Here is a 21690-nt window from a genome sequence, read left to right on the forward strand (position 1 = left end):
TAAGCTACAATACTGAGTGGCAAACTAGTATGACTTCCTAAATATAGGATGCGGAAACAAACTGGGAGGGGGCATTTCATTTGGCCAGTTCCAATAATAATTTGACTTGGATGGTGTAAAATATCAAGCATGATACAGATCACAAAAGGCAAAGGTTTTTTGGGGGGGGGCAAATGTAGCCTGGTACTCCAGACTCTCTGCTGTTCCAGCTATTGAGTCTGGACACCATTAAGCGGATAAAATTTCCAGGGCGGAGCAAGCCACAGCAAACTGACAGCGGAGTGGACCAATCAGCGACGGGCGGGACGAGGGACTTGAGCGCGGAAGTAAACATACGAGGAGAGCGGAGTTTATTCAACATGGCTAGCGCGAGACACTAGCCACGTTTACATGGAGCCAAATATTCCAATTGCAATCGGTTTAGATGTTCAAACCGAATAAATGTGTTCCATATAAACACCTCATTCGGAATGAACAGGCCCAAACCGAATGGAATTTCATTCCGATTCACAGGGGTGGAATATTCCTTTTCCCAAACCGATTAGAAGTAAAATTATATCATGTATACAGGGAAGCGGAATGGTGTCTGGTTGCGTTCTTTCTGCACATGCTCCGTACTGACGTGGTGACGTCACTTGGTGAGGTAAGTAACGTCACTTGCAACATGGCTTCCAAGCACAGCGCACTTAATTGGAGTCCGGCGGAAAGTTTATATCCATGAATCCCTCCACCAGCCCACACAACTTTTTAAATGAACGGCGTGTCATTCTGAAGTTTTGTTTCCACTCGAAAAGTTAAAACAGCAGCTGATCTGACGATCGATCTCCATGTTTTGCAACGTGACGCTTTGTTTTGATTAATCTGCGCATGTCAGACGGCAGTTGTCAAACGTCCTTTCGGAATAAAGGCAGACACATGTAAACGCTGGATCGGAATAGATGAAGTGACATGTAAACAGCTGATGTGAAATTTCCATTCGGAATGATTTGAATCGGTATGAATAAAAGTCAGCATGTAAACGTGGCTCATGATTCATATAAAGTTGCCGTCTTGGGTTATTTCAAAGTTATACAATTGCAAAAGTGACTCCATTAAAACTGAATGGTAACCTACATAATAGGTCTGCACAATATATCATTTGAACATCTCCATCGGAATGTGAGCATGCGCATTAGTCACAGCACAGGATGTGCAATTGTTTTTTTTAACATGTAAACTTTTGTTTCTATAAAAGCAGCAAATCCAGTGCAGATCCTGGATGACTTTAATATACAGCAACCCATGATTAAATGGCATTTTATAAATTGGGGATGTCCCCGATCATGTTATCGGATATCGGGCCAATTGCTCCATTTTTCAGAGGATCGGCATGAGGTGTCAAAGATGGGGTTTAAAAAAAAAAAAAAAAAATCACCTCCACAACCTCTCACCCTCCCTTCTGCTAAGCAGCATGGCCAAACTTTTGTTGGTCACCAGTGCAGCTGGTTGGTAAGTAAAGTTAACGATAATTGACAGGTTTGTACTTTGTAGCTGTGATCTGGCCAGAGAGGCCTTGGTAGCTACGATCAAAGGCACAAATGTGTTAATCATTGTTAACCTGCAGGCCAGTCTGAAGTGTGCTGCGCCAACTCATTCGTTGTCGAAGGCTACGTTCATACTGCACGTCTTAATGCACAAATCAGATTTTTTTGGTCATGTTTTTTTGGCGTGCCTGTTCAGGCTGCCTTTGTCCATTGAGACAGTTCAAGTATTACGCATGCGCACTAATTCGCAGTCCGACGCACAGTGAGCAAGACCTGCATGTGCAGAAGCATCAAAACAAATGACTACACATTCTGGCTGTCATCAGTCATTCCAGGGTAATCATATTTTCATTTCCAAAAAGAGGACATAAATAACAGACATAAATAATCCCAGTTTATGCTTACAGTATATTCAGTTTCTGTGGATCGATAGCATGCACATACTGTCCGTGCATGTCACACACACATATGGGCAGTTTGCCCCCAACTTTTGGCCCTGTAAACAATCTTTGAAGTATTGCTCATATAGAGCAAAGAGAAAACCGATCATTATCAGGCTTATCCTCAACCCATTATTTTTTTGTGACTGTTGCCAAGCCCAACCCTTCCCCAAAAGCCGTGTTCAAGGCAAGCTAGGCGCTAACGCACAGCTGCACCGCTACCGAAGCCCACAGTCTTTCTCGCTCTTTGACGTAATTGCTGCATGAATTCCGATTTTGGGAGACTTGCCAGTTCAGACTGCCGCGACGTTCTGGAAAAATGTGGCCTAGCTGGGTTTTAAACCACATACGAAAGTGACCCAGATCGGATTTGAAATGGTCCACTTCTATGCGACTCACACAGTGAAGTTAATGCCTCACTCGATTCGGAAAAACACGCAAAAATCTGATTCGTGCATTAAGACCTGCAGTATGAACGTAGCCTAAGTAAGAGGCTGTTCTCGGCAGTGTATTCATTAAATTTGAGTGGACTCACTCAATGAAGCATTTAACAAAGACGAGCATTTTTCTACGTTATTCTTAAATGTATTGTAATTCACATTATGAAGGCAGCACGGTGGGACAATGGTTAGCACGTCTACCTCACAGTTCTGGGATCATAGGTGAAATTCCGGCTCCGGCCTTCTAGTACGGAGTTTGCGTGTTCTTCACATGTCTGAGTGGGTTTTCCCTGGGTTCCTGAGACATCCCAAAACACCGTGCATGGTTTGCTGATCAAACACTCCAAATTGTCCGTGGGGGTGTGTGTATGCGTGATTGGTTGTGTGTCTGTATGTGCCCTGCGACTGGCTGGCAACCTGTTCAGGTCGTACCCCGCCTTCTGCCTGGAGTTGGCTGTAATAAGCTCCATCACCCCCGCAACTCTTGTGAGGATATGTGGTTCAGAAGATGAATGAAGATATTATATGAATGTTATGGAGAGTGATTAAGAGTATGGTGTTAGAGGTGATGCAAAGAAAAATGTATGTGTGCCTACATTTTGTGATGGTGCACTTTAAGAAAGGGTTAGGCACACCAGTGCAACCAGTGCAAAAAGTGTGGAGCCTTAGCAATTTATATTGCATTGTTAATTTTTTTCCAATATGGTTCAGGCCTATCCCAAATAAAGTTATCTGGTGAAAATTGTAGTTTTAAAATGATTATAGTATCGGAATATATCGCAAACTCCCCAAACATTGCAATGATAGTTTTTGCCAATATTGTTCAGGCCTACTACATATGGTTATCGGTATCTCGCAAATCACCTTTTATGTCTCCATAAGGACCTATTTTAGGGTGCATGAGATTCACAAATCAAAATAAGGACTTGGTTTTATTTTGCTGACGTTTGCTAGTCACGTTGCTGCCTGAGATGGTGCAATGATGAGGATATGTTCTTTTATAAGTATACAAGCATATAGTGACTAATTGAATCTTATCAGTTTAGGCATATTTGTTTCTTATTATACTATCAAAATTTAAAACTCTGACAGTAAAGTGTAGTAAATTCTAATGCTTAAAAGTGGTCTTTAATTTAGGCTTCCTCATCTTTAGCACCACAGTTTCACAATCGGGGGTCTCTTAAATTGTGTCATAAATTTCAAGTAATCTGATTACGGCATCTGAGCAGTATGTTTTTATTCCATAAGCATTTCAAACAGCATTGTGTATCCCCTCTACACCCTGCCTGTGTTACCTCCTTAAGTTCCCCTCACCCTGCAGTTATGATGTCACCGCTACCTTTCGTGGGCAACGTGTTGGATGGTCTGGGGCGAAAGGGTCATGGCTAAGTGGGAGGACCGCTGACCCGAGGGCTGATCATCTTCCAAGTTTTGCCACTGCAATCCGTGGCGTGTCCTAAAATAACTAGGCAGAGTATAAAAAGGTCCTATGAGAGGTCTGGCCTTCAGAGGAGCAGCTCCACATAGTTGATCCACACACAGGGAGACTGGAGTTTTCAGCATACTGATATCTAGGACATTTCAAAGTTGAATTTCTTGTCTTTTTCCCCTCTCTGAATAAGCCAACTCTGACAGGAAGATGAAGTACTACCAGTTCCCCGCTTCTCACACTGTTTCCCTTCGCGCTTATGGCCAGGACAAGTGCAAGAGTGCGGTTTCTCAAAAGCCCATCCGCAGCGTGCATTTCCCCAATGAAATAGTTTTCCAGGACTTTGTGCGGCATGGTGAGCTGGAGAGGATTGGACGCTTCATCCGAGCAAGAAGGGTTACTCTAGATGCCATCTACCCCTCTGGTGAGTAATATTACTATCAGGTCTAGATGGCAAGCTGTTTGACTATTTACCCTATGTGTTGTTGAGGTCACTAACCAAGCTGAAATTGCTTTCTTTTAATACATATACCTTTAGATGGCTATCTAATAAATGTTCATAACTGTTTGTAGGTATGGCTGCCATCCACGAGGCTGTTCTGTCTGGTAATCTAGAGTGCGTGGAGCTGTTGGTCCACTACGGCGCAGACATCCACCAGAGAGACGACGAAGGCTGGACGCCGCTGCACATGGCCTGCAGCGACGGCTTTCCTCACATAGCACGGTGGGCACAACATGATGTCATCCAAGACTAAACAAAGCTGCATTATTGTAACACTTCGGTGACATTCCTGAAATTGACGTGAGTTTGTTTCTTTCAGTTATCTTCTCTCGTTGGGCGCTGATCCTAATCTGGAAAATGATTGCGGGGAGAAGCCGTGTGATCTAATCGACCCAGAGAACAAGGAACTACTGGACCTGTTTGGTATTGTTGATAACGACTGACTCTGAAAATCAGGCAGGACCCAAGACTGGTCCGGTCTTTCCATTTGTTCTGGTAAAGCAGACAGAAGTTCTCCGTGAACCAGAAAGCCGCTTCATCCGTGGAAGTGACAATGAATGTCTGGTGGATGTAAAACAGACATGGCAGGCTTCTCCCTACATGGAGTTGCAGCAGCCGGTTTGGGCCTTTTTTTAATCATACAGTGAGTTACAATGAATAATTCAAACTTTTTAAAATTATTCACTATACATGATTTTGAACATGAAACCTCACTGCTCATTTACGAATGGATGCTTGTATCCTTCTGACAATGAGAGCGGTAGTAGTTATGAGCTATTGAAGAAAAAAAAATTCTAAGAATGGCACCTGAGTGATAGAAGCAGACTTATGTGCAATGTCTTTTTTTTTTTTAGTTTATATAGTCATGATAATGTTTTATCAATAACTGTATAGTCTTACTTTTGTACTTGTCAAATAAAACATTTGCCTGATTAATTCATATCATAACTTCTCAGTTCTGACCAGCACACCACCAGGTCAAGTCACAAGAATTGGCCCTTTTTAGGGCAGTCATTGGCTGCCATTAACGGCACTAGGTGTCCAATCCATTTTGACAGGGAGAGGCTGACAACAAATGATCATTGTCAACCCTCCCATACAAAATGGATTGGACAAACAGTTGTTTGTGACTGGGAGGCTATCTTGACTTTTTTTAAGCGAAAGAAGGCAATTTGGTGTCATCTAAATTTATTTGCTTGTCCTTTTGCTGTATTTGCCTGTACCTGTACCCATCAATGTGTGAAAATTCTATAAAAATATTTGGAAAAATAAAGTGGGTTGGATGCCTAGCACCATCAATGGTACGGAAACGGGCATTCACAGCTGATCCAGTTCAAATTAATTGGACGTATATCTTTGTCAATAGCAATGGATTAAAATATGAAATTAAAAAAGAAAAAACAAGATCCCTCCTGAGTGTTACTGAAGCCATGTCCACGCATTGCAGGGTATTTGGGCAAAAAGAACTTTCTACGGTTTCGCCTATCATTCAAGCGCATATTTAAACCAGAGTTCTTAAAAACTTCACTAACTGCGACAAACTTTGTCCCTACGTCACACATGAGACCAATGTTTACATTTGGAGTAAATTAGGTGGTTATTTTGCTTCCATTTATTTAACAAACTCTTGCAGTGCTTCATATTGAAGAACACATGCGAATGATGGGGGTTTTAATTTTATTAAATTTTTAAAAAATTATTTTCGTGCATTGTTATGAATGTACTTAAAAATGAATGAATGCGGTTGGCTGTGGAAGCTTTTTTTTTTTTTCCCCTTTCTTTCCACAAACGTGCTATTTTTTCCCCTGACGTATTAAGGTAGGATCCTTGGTTTTAAAAAAAACAACAAAAACCCTGCTATTGTGTAGACATGGCCTTAGAGGCTTAGACCTCTCCAGGGAGTATGTTTTTTTTCTTTTTTCATAATTGGAAAAAAAAATGTTTTAACAAAGTTCTACTTAGGGATGTCCTGATTGCAAATTGTTATGGTGTTATACTTATATAGCGCTTTTAATTGTGCACCCGAATCATCTGATTTTGAGAATCTGCTGATACCGAAAATGTTTTTTTTAATTACTTGAACAAAAGTGCCATGCATTTTACAGTATTACAGTATTTTTCCGGGAGAGGCGATGTTTTTGTATTTGTGGATTATTTTGTTACTTTTTAGCCCTTAAAAAATATTTTCTAAAATTAAAAACGATCCTTTTCACCCAATTCCAAACCTCTGAAAAATGACACGATCAGCCCGATTTCCGATCACGTGATCGGGTTGGGGACATCCCTAAAACTTCTGCTGGATGCTGGTACTGGTTTTGCTGGTGCAAAAACAAGCATATGCTGGATTTCATGGCACGGGTGCCGCCATCTAGCGGCCAGAATCTATATTAAATAACGAAAACACTGGAGAAGACGCAAATTAATAGTATTTTTATTTGTTTGTGACTTGGCATTGTAGTAATAAACATATTTACAGCTGGTAGTTAAGACATGTTCATTCTTTAAACTTCCACTCCTGTCGACACATGGGACACTGCTGCTGGACTTGCTGTGAGTTGAGCCATTTTAAAATGCAGTGCATGTGGAAACAATGGGAGCACTGACCCCAGACCAGTGGACAATCATCTCCTGGCACTTTACCTGTGAAAAGGTAAGGTAGCTTGTAAATAATGTTTCACGTTCGTTACAGTGAGACAAAGTACTGCAGATATTTGTACTGACAGTCTGGGCAGCAACCATTGAAAGCCTGTCTACAGATCCCACAGCTCTCATCATTGGCCACCCACAACCACGACGCCACGGCGTTCCATTTCTTAATCTTTACTTTCATCCTGTTCGTGTATAAAGGCAGCAGAAAAACACGAGAGGAAAAACAACTTGAGTAAAGTTTGCTGCCATCCATTACGAGCTCGGGTTTAGCAAGACAGCTATGTCTGTGGCTAAAGTAGCATTGGTGTCTGCTTTACTCACCCGTCAGCGGCTCCTCTCGTCTTTAAATGGACAACTTTATTTAAAAAGTAACGATTCAATCATTTTAAAGGACGTCAACAAGCAGATTTAATATTTAATCTGTCGATTTCCTCCGTTTTTAAATGTATTTCAGTCCGTGGTCTTGCTCATTTTTCAGAGGCAGCTGCTTGCCAACATCATTGCTCATTACTGCCATCTAACGGACAAGCTGGATAAGTAACAGTTTTTTAATTTTTTCTTTTACTGGCCGCTAGGGAACGGAAGGATTTTGTGTGCGTGTGTTGTACAGTTTGTTGTGACGTCTTCTCCATCAACAGTGAGCAGTGGTTGTGTAAGGGACACTGAGAGAGAGACACACACAAAATTAGTTTCTCTCTACCATAGATTTACGCATTTAGTTGTTGACAGCTTTGCTTTTCGAGCAAAATGTTTTGTAGACGGTTTTGCCAGAGACTCGGCCCAATTGCTACCAGAGTCTTCACTCCCACTTATAGAAAAGGTGAGTCAGATTGATTTAATTAATGCGACGTTTGCAGTCTGTTTGCCGAGGTCGGATTCAGTATTCACAGCTATTGAAAGAGTGGGAGTTTTTTTCTTTCTTTCTATGTTTATGTCGTCTTTCACAGATAATGAAACTTTTAGAATGGGTTTGTAAGAAAATTCTTTGATCCGTCATGAGCAAATGCATGGTCACAATCTAAAATTTAGCATCTAATTGAATTATTATATGTTATGCGTAGTAGAAATACAGTTGGCCTATACAGTAAGTTGCTTTGTGAAAGTGTCATGCACAAGGAACACTCTGTTCTGTGTGTTGGATCTGAATCCAACTTAAATGCTGTCCAACCCAAGAGTTTTAAAGTTTTTTTTTTAAGTTACATTTAGTACTGGGTCATTTGGCATGCAATGATTCAACATTTAAAGATTAATTTGAACTTTCAATTATTAGAACATTTTGTACAGACTTACATAACAGCTACAGCTTTGCAGTAGAGATTCCTACTTACTGCACATGAGTGCAGACACATGAAGCCATAAAACCTAAAACTTTTTTCACTACATACTCATTTATATGTTTTATTGTTGTAATCTTTGTGATTAAATCATTGTAAGGTTGCCTTTTTATATATGGTGTTATGGTGTTATATAGCTTTTCCACCTTTCAGTATATATATATATATATAAAGTTAGGTTCTGTTAGTGTAAAAGTCAATGCATATGAGAATCAAATCTACACAATTAGCTTGTGGTTGCATGTAAAATCCCTCTGCCTGAGCATGCAAACTGAAGAGGGATTTGATGCTTTTATTTGACAGTGCTTTGTGTTTTCACGCATCCTTGCCTGGATCATCATTTAGCCTGGGCTTCGAGCATGTGGAATTCAGCTGCAGGGAAAACCGCTTCGACTGCTTTGTTTCCTTTTTGCAATTTCCTGGTTAAAGCCCCACAGAGGCAGACTGGTGACCAGTCTGGAGTATACCCCTCCTTTTGTCCAAAGTCAGCTGCAATAGGCTTCTTCCATCGATGACCCTTAAACGGATAAGCGCTATAAAATTGATGGATAAAAACAAAATTCTGAGTTTGGCACCAGTAATCTTCTGCATTATTATGATTTATCATATCCAGCTGTGCACCTGTTACATCTTGACATCTGACACATGTCAGAGAGCACATGGTGACACTCCCCCACACGTGTCCCTTCTCCTTCGGGTGCCATCTTGTTTTCATCTGGCATGCATGTCCATTTTAACAGGCTTGAACCTTGCAAGTGCTTAACTGATTACCTTTATAAATAACTCGTACTTGGCCTTGCAAGGTGTTGCAGCGTCATGGTATTAAAAGAAGGAAGGACCTGCATCACCAGCTTAGCATTCAAAACAGCAGTGTTCATCTTTGTTGTTGTCTTCTGTTTTATATACATATACAGAATATGATTTCATTAAACACTGTATTAAGAAGATGGAACAATTAATTGATTGTTAACTAATCAATTTGCGAATTAATAGACAACTACTGTATTTAACAGGAAATATTCTCACTGTTCTGTCATACTCCATTAAAACAAACTGATTATCTCTAATCAAAATTAAGTTATGACATTTGAAACCCTCCGTTTTTACTTTTTGGAAATATTGTTCAACGTATTTGCCTATTTTAGAAATGTTACAGAGCAAAACAGTAACTCAGTCAGAATTATGTTTGAGTATTTTCTACACTGTTGATTTTAAATAATGTTTTGTAAAAAAAATGATGGAAATTGAATGATTATTTATTTTTAAGTGATTCTTGGATTAGTCCAAAAACATTTTCTACTGCATCCCTATATACAGTGAGGAAAATAAGTATTTGAACACTCTGCGATTTTGAAGTTTGAAGTGAAGTTTTCCTACTTAGAAATCATGGGTGGTCTGAAATTTTTATTATAGGTGCTTATCCATTGTGAGAGACTAATAAATCCAGAAATCACAGTGTATTTTTTTTAAACAATGTATTTGATTTATACTGCTGCAAATAATTATTTGAACACCTGAGGACATCAATATTAATACTTGGTACAGTACCCTTTGTTTGCAATTGCAGATGTCAAATATTTCTTGTAACTTTTCTCCAGGTTTGCACATACCGCATACATGGTGCATATTTGCACCACTCCTCAACACCGATCAGTTTTCTGGGCTGTTGCTATGCCCGATAAACACTGAGTTTGAGCTTCCTCCAAAGATTTTCTATTGGGTATAGGTCTGGAGACTGGCTAGGCCTCTCCAGAATCTTGATATGCTTCTTATAAAGCCACTCCTTGGTCATCCTAGCTGTGTGCTTCGGGCTATTGTCATGTTCAAGACCCAGACACGTCCCATCTTCAATGCTCCAACTGAGGGAAGAAAGTTGTTCCCCAACATCTCCCAATACATGACCCCGGTCATCCTCTCCTTAATACAGTGCAGTCCTCCAGTCTCATGTGCAGAAAAACACCCCCAAAGCATGATGCTACCACCCGCATGCTTCATAGTAGGGATGGCGTTCTTGGGATGACACTCATCATTCTTCCTTCTCTAAAAACAAGGAGTGGAATTGAGACCAAAAAGTTCCATGTGGGTCTCATCTGACCACATGACTTTCTCCCAAGAGCCCTCTGGATCATCCAAAGGGTCATCAGCAAACTTAGGGCCTGGACATGTGCTGGTTTCAGCAGGGGAACCTTCGGTGCCATGCATGATTTTATACCAGTCATCTTAGTGTATTACCAAAAGTAATCATTGACCAGCTACTCTCGTGTAGTTCTTGGCTGATTCCTCACCTTTCTTGGGATCATTGAGACCCCACGTGGTGAGATCTTGCATAGAGTCCCAGTCCGAGGGAGACTGACTTTCATGTTTGCTTTCTTTCATTTTCTAATAATTGCTCCAACAGTCGAACTTTTTTTTAAGCTGCTGGGCAATTGCCCAATAATCCTTTCCAGCCTTATGGAGGTCGACAGTTCTGTGTTTGGACAGCTCTTGGGTCTTGGCCATGTTAATAGTTGGAATCATAATGATTGTATGAGGTGGACAGGTCCTAATTTAAGAGAATATGTGGAGTGGAGGTGGACTTTTTAAAGGTGGCAAACAGGTCTTTGAGGCTCAAAATTCTAGCCAATAGGCAGGTGCTGAAATATTTGCAGCAATATCATATGAATAAATTGTTTTGAAAAACATAATCCTTCATTTCTGTTTTTTTTTTTTTTTTTTTATTAGTCCCTCACAGTTGAGAAGCATTTATGATAAAAAAAATTCAGACCACTCATTTCTGGATTTTTTAAATTTTTTTTTATTAGTCCCTCACAGTTGAGAAGCACTTATGATGAAAAAAATCAGACCACCCATGATTTCTAAGTGGGAGAACTTTCAAAATCGTAGGGTGTTCAAATACTTATTTTCCTCGCTGTATATATACTGTATATGTTTTCTGTCTGAATTAAACAGTGAATATACTGTACAGTGCATGGTTGTGTGGTATTCTAAGACATCGCAATAAATGCGAATTTTTGTAACTCTGACACTTTCCTAATATTATCGATTATTTGTCTTTCTGGGCTATAGTGGATATTGTTCTCCAAGTTTTTAAAGCTCTATTATTCCTGCCAATTTTACTTTATAATGTTTTTACACCACTGTACTTTGAGCACCAGTTGTAGAATATTGTCGACCTTCAAGTGCATTGGTAGAACTAGGAGCATGTAAGTCTTGAACAAATATAGAAGATACTGAAGTACAGGCTTGCTGACATTGCTCAATAGACTAAAGCAATAATAATATTGCCATATCACGCAAGCCTGTGTCCCAACTTTTGATATGATAGTAGCAAGTTCAGGTTGCCAGGCAATTGGACCCACAGTTTGTGTTAAAATGAGGTCAAAAACAAACACAAAGTAAATTTTCTGCAAGTTTTTTCCCTCCCAGAATGCAGACAATGCAATTCAAAATGTGTTTAAACTTTGATTCCTGTAATTTTACAATTGTTTGTTATTTTGAATTGTGATCATCCAGTTGCGCCAGATGTTAAGCCCCTCAATTCACAGTTTGCCACTTTGCTATCCAGATACGTTGTCTGAGAATTTCCAGAACCTGGAGTTGTGGTTATACGTGAGATATCTACGATGTGTTCAAAAGCACATATCTGTGCTGACATAAGAATGTTTGTGTGTGAACTGTAGATGAGATTAAAGTGGTTTGGGTACAGGGTGGTTTTATTTATGGCCTCCTCCGCATGCACCCTGGCAATCCTCTAAACACCAGCAAATCTTCACAAGCGTCAGAAGGCCACTCTCACCTGTCCTCCGCTGTATAACAATAGCCCATTAAGAAGCTTTAGCGCAGCTCCTGGGTGAGTGTTGTCTAGCAGTATGATTTGATTGCATCACATGACGTCAAATCCCTTGAGTATGTTGTTTTTGATATCAATCTAAACAAGCGAGACAAAATTGCTTGTGTGGTCCGCCTGATAGTTAATTTAGGGGATTGTTTAGTGTTTAGCTTGGCTGTTGCAAAATCTTTCCATCTTGCTGGCTCCAAATGAGGAGGGCCATATTGTGTAACAGGATTGAAGAATGAGGACACCTTGAGGTTATCAAAGGGCAATTGACCTTTGCACCAAGTCACTATTCACTATACGAACACCTCATAACCAGTTCTCTTTGTGAAATTCACACTTTATTAAATTGGAATTCATAATAAACTGTAGTTTGTTTCCTTTTCTCTACCTGCAGCACCAGTGCGACACATGGCCTTCGGGGTTCCTGGTGGCTCACCGAACATGACGTACGTAGTTTTGTGTGGGGGAAGCCTCACTGCTGCAGTTGTCTATGTAAGTATTGTTGGCTCTCTCTGAAACAATTACTAACAATTCCTTTCAAGGAAATTGGTAGGAACAGGCTGGAAAGTTAGGCATGATGTTAATTTTGAATTGAACTCTTTTGCAGAAAACTACAGTATATGCACAAATCTATATAGCCAAGCTGTGCTATAAATATTGATTCATTTAGTTATGCTATAAATATCTGATTGATTTAGCTACAAAAGTACAAACATATTCCCGTATTGTTCTTGCATTTCGTACATTTTGCTTTGCGACAACAAGCCATCAGTATCGTTTTGCTATGAAAGGTGGGATACATTCTGACACATAGACAGCCATTCACATTTCCAGACTGATGAGTCTGAGATACACATTTTTGATCAATTGTTCTCTGCCTTAATGCAAAATGTCTATTTGTCCAATTGCTCAGGGCTACAAGACGATCATTGGTGATAGTGAACGCTATGAGGAAAGACTCGCCAACATGGGCTCCACAGCAAAGGGTGCGCCATCTAAACACCTACAAGTAAAATCATATAATGCCGTGGTTCTCAAACATTTTACGATCATTCGTCTGGCACCATCAATGGCAGTGAATGTATTAATGCAATATAGTAGATTATAAAAGGTTGTTTGAAAATTTAATTCAGTCAATGTTTAGAGGGAGCTGCTTACCACTGGTTGCATTTGTGTAGGGTGACCATATTTTGATTTCCAAAAAAGAGGACACTCGGCTCGGCCTCGAGATATTTAAATTTTACTTGAGTTCATTCAAAGATTCCTTATCACTTTAATATATTTAAAGTGTCCCTCTTATGTCTGGATAAAAAAAAAAAATCTGTTTTATTTAAAAAAAAAAAAAAAAAAAAAGCTATATAACCAAAGACAAATTATACAGTACCTGGCAAAAGTATTGTCGCTTGCATACACATGGACCTGAAGTGTCCCTCTAATATATTTGTAATCAATATTTTCTTACAAGAAAGGGATCATTTTAATCCCAACTGGAATAACATTTGGAATAACATTTTGGTGCCAAACAAAACTATTGAAAAGTGTTCTGATGTTTACAGCTTGGTAAAGCCCATTGAGTCAATTTTTGCAAAGACATAAATCTTGTCGCCTTGTCAAATGATGCAAACAATCCCAGATTAGAGGTTCACTTGTTACCAATAATGGATCAATTAACTCTAAGGTGTGTATAAAAAGAACCCCATTGCACTAGACTGCCACATCAACTGCAACCTGACCTCTGACAAGATGCCTAAGATTCCTCCTGAGACCAAAGTGTTAATTATCAAGAGCCTGAAGACCGGATCCACTGCAGATGTGGCAGACACCTTCAACATGTCTCAGCGTCAGGTACGGAGCATAAGAAAAAGATATGAACAGACTGGAGACGTTTTTGACAGGCCGAGGTCAGGCAGACCCCGCAAGACAACTGCTCGGGAGGCCTGGTTGTTGGCTGGAAAATCCAAAGCCAGCCCTTTTTCCACTGCAGCAGAGCTCCACGAGACCTGGTCACCTGATTTCCCTGTGTCAACCAGAACAGTCTGTCTAATTCTGTCTAGAAATGGCCTCCATGGTCGAATCCGTGCCCAGAAACCAGCATTAAACAAAAGACAATTAAAAAACCGCGTGACATTTGCCAAGGCCCACAGCCTGTCAAAAGGATGGACGCTGGAAAAGTGGCAAAAGGTGGATTTTTCAGTTGAATCTTCCATTGAATTACACCACAGTCGCCGCAAATATTGCAGGAGACCTACTGGAGCCCGCATGGATCCGAGATTCACTTAGAAAACAGTGAATTTTGGTTGTGGCAAAATCATGGTCTGGGGATACATCCAGTATGGGGGTGTGTGAGAGATCTGCAGGGTGGAAGGCAACATAAATAGTCTGAAATATCAACAAATCTTAGCTGCCTCTTACATTCCTAACCATAAAAAGGGACAAATTCTGCAGGTGGATGGTGCTCCATCGCATACTTCAATCTCTACCTCAAAATTCCTCAAGGCAAAGAAGATCAAGATCCTCCAGGACTGGCCAGCCTAGTCACCAGACATGAACATCATTGAGCATGTCTGGGGTAGGATGAAAGAGGAAGCATGGAAGAAGAAACCCAAGAATGTTGATGAACCCTGGGAGGCATGCAAGACTGCTTTCGTTGATGTTCCTGATGACTTCATCAATAAATTTTATGAATCCTTGCCAAACCGCATGGATGCAGTCCTTTAAGCCCATGGAAGTCATACAAAATATTAAATTTGGATCTCACAGCACCACTACTTAATTCGCTTATGTTATGTAACATATTTTTGTATTTGAAGTACATTTTTTTGTTCAATTTTCACACTACTTTCTGTAGGCGACAAAACATTTGTCTTGCCAAAATTTGAAATTTATGTCTTCATTAAATGATAAATCTTTTTTCAATGAAACAAATATATTTTTGTACATTCAACATCATTTGGGAGGGTCTTAGCTTTCATATGAGGCATTTCTGAAACCAATTGAATAATTAAAAGTCAGGTTATTTGCAATTGTTTCTACAAAATGGATAAGCAACAAGACTTTTGTCAGGGACTGTATAACACAAAAAAACCCCACTGGAATCGAAATTGTTATTCCCACTCAATTATTATTCTCATTCAGTGTTCTAGATTGCACGCAAACAATAACTGAAATAAACTGACAAACAATTCAACCAGCATGTTTCCAAACTCAGCAGTTCAAAGCTCCATATCCCATAATGCCAGTACGGCTTACCTCACTGACAGCTAGCACCGAGCAGAGGCAAAAACCAAACATTGCTATAAAAGTTGACAATCATCGGCAGCGTAACAACGCAACACCAAATGGGATTTTACAGATGACACCAGTACAAAGCTCCAACAGAAGTCTAGAGTTGCCGAAAGGTAAGTTTAGATGGACAGTATTTATATAGCGCATTTTAACTACATGGTTATCAAAGCGCTTTACATTAGCACACATACCAATGTGTGCTGCCATCCCATTGGGCCAAATTAGGGTTCAGTGCCTTGCCCAAGGGCACTTCGACAGTGGGCAGTCGTAGCCGGGAACCGAACCGCTGACCCTTTGGTCCAAGGGCCACTCCAGCTACCAACTGCGCCACGGCCGCCCCTATAGCCCGTGAGCTCCAGTTGTATTGACTCACGAAGATTTTTCTGTGAATGAGAATTGACTGTTCACGCCATGATAAAGCCAGTCTGTGATTGCACACGCATGCGCAAATTTGTATCCAAAGAAGAATAACGATATTTTTGACTTAATTACACTTTTAGTTACATGAGCATTTGGTTGTATACGTATTAAACACAAGTCTTAACAACTGGGCAGGCTCTTTGGGAACATGCCAAATGCAACACAGTACCGTTGTATTCTGTGCAAATCGTCAGTCAAAAAAACCAGACATTTTCATGAATTTATAAAACCCCGCCAGACACCCCGGACAGGATGTAGAAAGTGGACATGTCCGGGCAAAAGAGGACGTTTGGTCACCCTACGATAGTGTCACTTTGAGAACCACAGAGTAACGGGTAACGGCTACACACAAAACACATATCTGTCAAACTCCGTTATAAATTCGTAACTCTGATGGCGTGATTTAAATTCCACGCAAATAACCTTTCAGAATAAAACATTCTTCAACCTGAATAATGTGAATATCATTGTTGTTATTCTATCTTTCAAATTTGAAGTGGAAGCTTCATCAGCTGAGCCAGTGACAGCTGCTGCTGAACCTGCCCCAGTCGAGGAGCCGGTGCTGCCTGTGGAATTGGTTGCTGAGACAGCCACTGCTGAACCTGCCCCAGTCGAGGAGACGGTGCTGCCTGTTGAATTGGTCGCTGAGTCAGTCGCTTTACCCGCAGAGCCCGTAGATGAGAGCGCTGTCGAGCCCGTTGTTGAGAATGCGACAACCGAAGATGTCGGAGCGGTTTCCGAGATCATTGCCCAGGATGAAGCTGAGCCAGCTGCGGTGGAAGAAGCTCCAACAGTATTAGCTGAAGCTGCTCCTACCTCTGTGGAGATCATAACCATGGAGGCGACCCCAACAGAGGCGCCTGCAAGTTCTGGTACACCAGTAGTGGATGAGGTCCTACCCCTTAGTGCCCCGTCTGAGGCAGAGACTGTTCTTTGTGCAGATGTAGCAGCATGAAACCGTTGCCTTAGGTGTTAGTGTAGAGGGGATTTCATTTAATGAAAACATGTTCGAGGTCCATCACTTTGATTCTTAGAGGACTTTCATTCCTTTCTTGCCTTAACTGTTCATTTTGATTTACGCACTACTCACTTACGACTAAACTTTTCATTGGTCAAAAATATTTGTTTGGTGTTTTGGCAGATGCGTAAATGTAATTAGGGAGAAAAAAAATGGAGTATATCTGTTTTCTAAATACAGTGCCCAAAAGAAATAAGAGGCCTACAATAATTTTTCATTGACGTTTTATTTTATGGTCAGTGATATTGCTTTGAATCCACCAAGTTTGATCACTATTTGTTCAATAAATTCTCCTTAAACTCCTTTAGACCCCTCTAATCTGTGATTGTGACTAGGTTCAATTCTGTCAGTTAAGTCAAAGTGGTATTCCATGTGCTTTCTTTGAAACGGCTTTGTCTCATTTGAAAGCATGACTATTAATCATCACACCCTTTTATTGGGCTTCCCATTCTGTTTTGTTTATTTTTATGCATACATTTATAAGATTATCTTGCTCTAATATGAGACAAAGTTGAAAATGTGCCTTCATGTTTAGCTTTTTTTTTCTCAATTTGTAATGCCACAATTATCACACAGAACTTTTTCCTGTATCATTCTAACAGTGACCACAAAGTTGTAGTTTACCACTGTGTTTTTCAATTAATGTTGACTTATGAGCATAGGCGGAGTTTGACTTTTGGGGCGGGGGGGCACAACATGTTGATGACCTGGGACAGGGGGGGCACAATATGTTGATGACCCCAAAACGCAGTGTCAGCAATAAAATTAACTTACAAGAATATTTATAATAAGTTGAAAATTAGCGTTTTTTTTTTTTTTTTTTTTTTTTTTTTTTTTTTTTTGTTTCCAATCATTCTTCAGGGGAATTCTAAATCAGGCTGCTTAGGACAGCTATACTTTTCGCCAAGATCATAATTTATTGAATATGGTACGCCCGCCGGTGTCGTGCCAATGTAGTTACCCCAGTCAAAAATTGTATCACCTGGGTGGAGCCATATGGAGGTAGATTTGTGTCTTCATTATTCGATCCCCAAAAAAGTTGCTTCAGTCAAATAAAAAGTTAAATCAAAATATATATTTTCAATTAAAAAAAAATTTGAAACTCAAAAAAATGCATTTGAAAGCTATTTTTCTTTGGAATTTTTTGTTTTTGTTTTGTTTTTGTTGTTGATTGAAGTAAAAAAAAAAGTTCAATCAAAATATATATTTTCCAAAAAAAGTTAAATTTGAAACAAAAAAATGCATTTGAAAGCTATTTTTCTTTGGATTTTTTTTTTATTGAATTAAAAAAAGGTTCAATCAAAATATATATTTTCAATTAAAAAAAAAAATTGAAACAAAAAAATGCATTTGAAAGCTATTTTACTTTGTTTTTTTTTTGTGATTGAAGTTAAAAAAAAAGGTTCAATCAAAATATATATTTTCAATTTAAAAAAAGTTCAATTTAAAACACAAAAAAATGCATTTGAAAGCTGTTTTCTTTGGATTTTTTTTTAATGTCGGTTCTTTTTGTGTTGAGGCAACTTTTTTGATTGAAGTAATGTTTTGCGTTTGGGCCACATTTTGGCTAGGACATTTGTGTCTTGATTATTCAATCAAAAAATAAGTTGCTTCAAACAAAAACATATATATTTTCAAAAGAAAAATCACATAAAAAAAAAAAAAAATCAATCATAGAAAAAAAGTTTTTACGAAAAAAATATTTTCAAACAAAGAAAAAAATCATTTGAAAAATAAAATTGCCCTCCCCTAAGTTTTTTTTTTAAATAATATGCAAAGCAAATGACCGTCTAAGGTGCTTGTCACATGATCTGTTCGAAAAATAATTTTCACCCATTATAAAAATATCTTTTTTGTTCATTTCATTCATTTTTGTTGTCTGTTTTATTGCTTTACAACTTTTATATATATAGGAAAGTCAATTACATGCAATGACACTTTTCTGCCACCAGGGGGGCTGGCCCCCCCTTAAACTCCGCGTATGCTTATGACTATGGTGAAGTGCACATAGAACCCAAATACTGTCTGAGTTTAGACCTTGACTTCTTCCCTTCATTCTTTTTCTTCGACCTCGGGCGCCTGATAGAATTAGAACCAGACCTGTATTCTGGATTAAACAATTGCTTCTAATTTGAGGCTAACGCGTGAATTGATTCACTTTTTGTCCCTCAGAGGCAGCAACAGACCTTCTAACAGCTGTTAAAATACTGGCTGGTGCCACTGAAATTGCAGCAGCTTCTGTTGGGGAGTCAAGTTTGGTCAGAGCTGTCCGTCACATAGAAGAGGATGGAAAAGCTTTGGACTCTGTGTTGGAAGTGTTAGAATCTGAAGTCCTTGAGAGAACCGAAGAACGCGCAGCTAAAGAACCCTCAGATGAAATGGTTACTGTCATAAACGAAGAGGCGGCAGACCGTGCAGTGGTTAGTGGGGATGAAGAGGTGACTACTGAAGATAAAGTTTCTGTAGAAGTAATTTTAGAGGAAGCCTCATTCCCAGCTTCTGACGAAGAGGAGGAAGTTCCTCCTGATGAAGCTGCACCTTTGGGCCCCACTGAAGAGAATGCTTCAGGAATACAAGCTGAAGATCAGAATCCAGCTCCTGAAGAAGTTGCACCATCTGCGGATTCGTCCATCACTGCCGAAGCTCAGGTGGACCAAGAGCTTCCTGCGGCTCAAACGGCTGTAGAAGAGGGTGCTGAAGCACCGGCGGAAGAGACAGTCGCTACCTTGGAAGAAGAATGCACCACTCAGCCTCCGGAACCTGAAACAGAAGCAGAGGGGCTTTCGGAACCTGAATCTGGGTCAGAAGCAGAGGGGCTTTCAGTTGCTGAACAAGAGTCCAATTGCCACCATGATTCCTTGGCAGAGGTGTCGAATTCCGCTGTTGATCAGCCAACTGAAACTGAAGAGAACTCAAGTGATGAATCAGCATCAACTGAAGAGGCAAAAAGTAAGCAATTGCTTTGGGTAGCCAGTTTATTTTCTAGGTTGTGATGCAAACATAAATCCTTATTCCAAACAGGCTAATGTAATAGAAATTGTGGTGAACAATGAATTTGTAATCAAGGGCCCTTAGAATGATTTGCAGTATTCAAACATTTCCCACTTTACTGAAGAATGTTATCTTTACAGTTACAATAGAAAACATTTCATTATTTAGCCAGATATTGGATGGATAATGATAAATGTTTTTGTTGGTTTGTTTTTAATTAATTTCTTTTATGCTGACAATAGCGACAATACCGTATCTGATAAACGGATTAATTTGTTTTCAGGTCCAGAGGCAGTAGTGGTGGTGATGAGCCAGTCCTGAAGTGACGGTGTGCCTTCCACTTCCCTCGTCAAACCTGGACAACCAAAAAATACAAAGAAATCTAGATTTATATCATTCAAATGTGACCTTTTGACTTGTGTTATTATCCCAACGTCTTTTAAGTAATCCAGTAATTTACATGTTGCTTTTATTTTAGTGCAGTTTTATCGTATATCCACTAGATGTCACTAGCCATTTTCATTTATGAAACTAAATCTATCTGTTTAGAATCTCAGTTTGACGTAGAACTACTTTAGTTCATGTGTCCTGTGATTTACTATATTCATTTTAAGTGTCTTTTATATTTAAATAATGACTTACGTGCAACATACATCGTAGTTTTGAGTATTATTATTGATAATATGATGCAAATGTGTTTTAAGAAAACATTAGAGGACGACAAAGAAATGGGGGGGACCGAATTCTTATGGTTGTAAATATAAATGTACATGTGGTTATTTATTTTCCAGACATTCCATTCATACCTACTCTGTTTAGGCCTCTGTTGTATGGAGTCACACATAAATGCGATTGATATGCAGATGATGCAGAAGATTTGCGGGTGGCTTTTCAACAAGTTGGATGATTAAAAAGGATAACGTCATGCTGTGCAAATACAGAAAAAGGACAAATAAACTGTTGCAAGTAATTTCATTTGGTGAGTTTCTTATCAAACTCAATGTAAAGACGATTTTTACTGGGAGAAATTTGAAATATGATCTAGTATGTATGAATAATTTTAGTTAATATAGTATCTACTACTTCTAACTACAATTTTATAGTTATATAAATATAACATTTGCTCTTTTGATATAGTATAGATACACGGTATGAAAAAGTATCTGAATCTTTTGGAATTTCTCACATTTCTGCATAAAATCGCCATCAAATGTGATCAGACCGTTATCAAAATCACACAGATGAAAAAACAGTGCCCGCTTTAAAACCACCCAAACATTTATAGGCTCTCATATTTTAATGAGGATAATATGCAAACAATGACAGAAAGGGGGAAAATAAGTGAGTGAACCATCGCATTTAATGGCGATCAGGACTAATCTTGGCCCATTCTTCTCTACAAAACTGCTGTAGTTCAGTCAGATTCCTGAGATGTCTGGCATGAATCACTGTCTTTAGGTCGTGCCACAGCATCTCAATGGGGTTCAAGTCTGGACTTTGACTTTGCCACTCCAGAACGTGTATTTTGTTCTTCTGAAACCATTCTGAAGTTGATTTACTTCTGTGTTTTGGATTGTTGTCTTGTTGCAGCATCCATCTACTTTTAGCATCAACTGTCTGATTTGGCGGCCTCAGGTTTTCCTGCAAAACATTTTGATAAACTTTTGAATTCATTATTCCATTAATGAGTGCAAGTTGTCCAGGCTCCGAGGCAGCAAAACAGCCCCAAATCATGATGCTCCCTCCACCATGCTTCACGGTGGAAAATATAAAATATGAAACCTTATAAATGTTTGGGTGGTTTTATTTAAAGCAGACACT

General features: G+C 39.4%; 3 protein-coding genes across 3 annotated transcripts; 2 read left to right on the plus strand and 1 right to left on the minus strand.

The window, feature by feature from the left end:
* Positions 1 to 47: 47 nt before the first annotated feature.
* Positions 48 to 5996, plus strand: ppp1r27b (protein phosphatase 1, regulatory subunit 27b). The gene is made up of 3 exons (XM_057844367.1): positions 48 to 4256; positions 4406 to 4556; positions 4654 to 5996. Exons 1-3 carry the CDS (start codon positions 4043 to 4045, stop codon positions 4775 to 4777), a joined length of 489 nt encoding a protein of 162 aa, XP_057700350.1. The 5' UTR covers positions 48 to 4042; the 3' UTR covers positions 4778 to 5996.
* A 748-nt stretch (positions 5997 to 6744) lies between these two features.
* anapc11 (APC11 anaphase promoting complex subunit 11 homolog (yeast)) lies at positions 6745 to 7507 on the minus strand. The gene is made up of 3 exons (XM_057844775.1): positions 7305 to 7507; positions 7056 to 7165; positions 6745 to 6974 (listed from the first exon to the last, which is right to left on the minus strand). Exons 2-3 carry the CDS (start codon positions 7162 to 7164, stop codon positions 6829 to 6831), a joined length of 255 nt encoding a protein of 84 aa, XP_057700758.1. The 5' UTR covers position 7165; positions 7305 to 7507; the 3' UTR covers positions 6745 to 6828.
* Positions 7508 to 7548: 41 nt separating this feature from the next.
* Positions 7549 to 20602, plus strand: mgarpb (mitochondria localized glutamic acid rich protein b). Its single transcript, XM_057844774.1, has 6 exons — positions 7549 to 7803; positions 12550 to 12647; positions 13069 to 13141; positions 16358 to 16732; positions 19051 to 19827; positions 20153 to 20602. Exons 1-6 carry the CDS (start codon positions 7731 to 7733, stop codon positions 20188 to 20190), a joined length of 1434 nt encoding a protein of 477 aa, XP_057700757.1. The 5' UTR covers positions 7549 to 7730; the 3' UTR covers positions 20191 to 20602.
* The last annotated feature ends 1088 nt before the right edge of the window (positions 20603 to 21690 follow it).

Source organism: Corythoichthys intestinalis, chromosome 8 (assembly GCF_030265065.1).
Source record: "Corythoichthys intestinalis isolate RoL2023-P3 chromosome 8, ASM3026506v1, whole genome shotgun sequence".
Taxonomy (NCBI): domain Eukaryota; kingdom Metazoa; phylum Chordata; class Actinopteri; order Syngnathiformes; family Syngnathidae; genus Corythoichthys; species Corythoichthys intestinalis.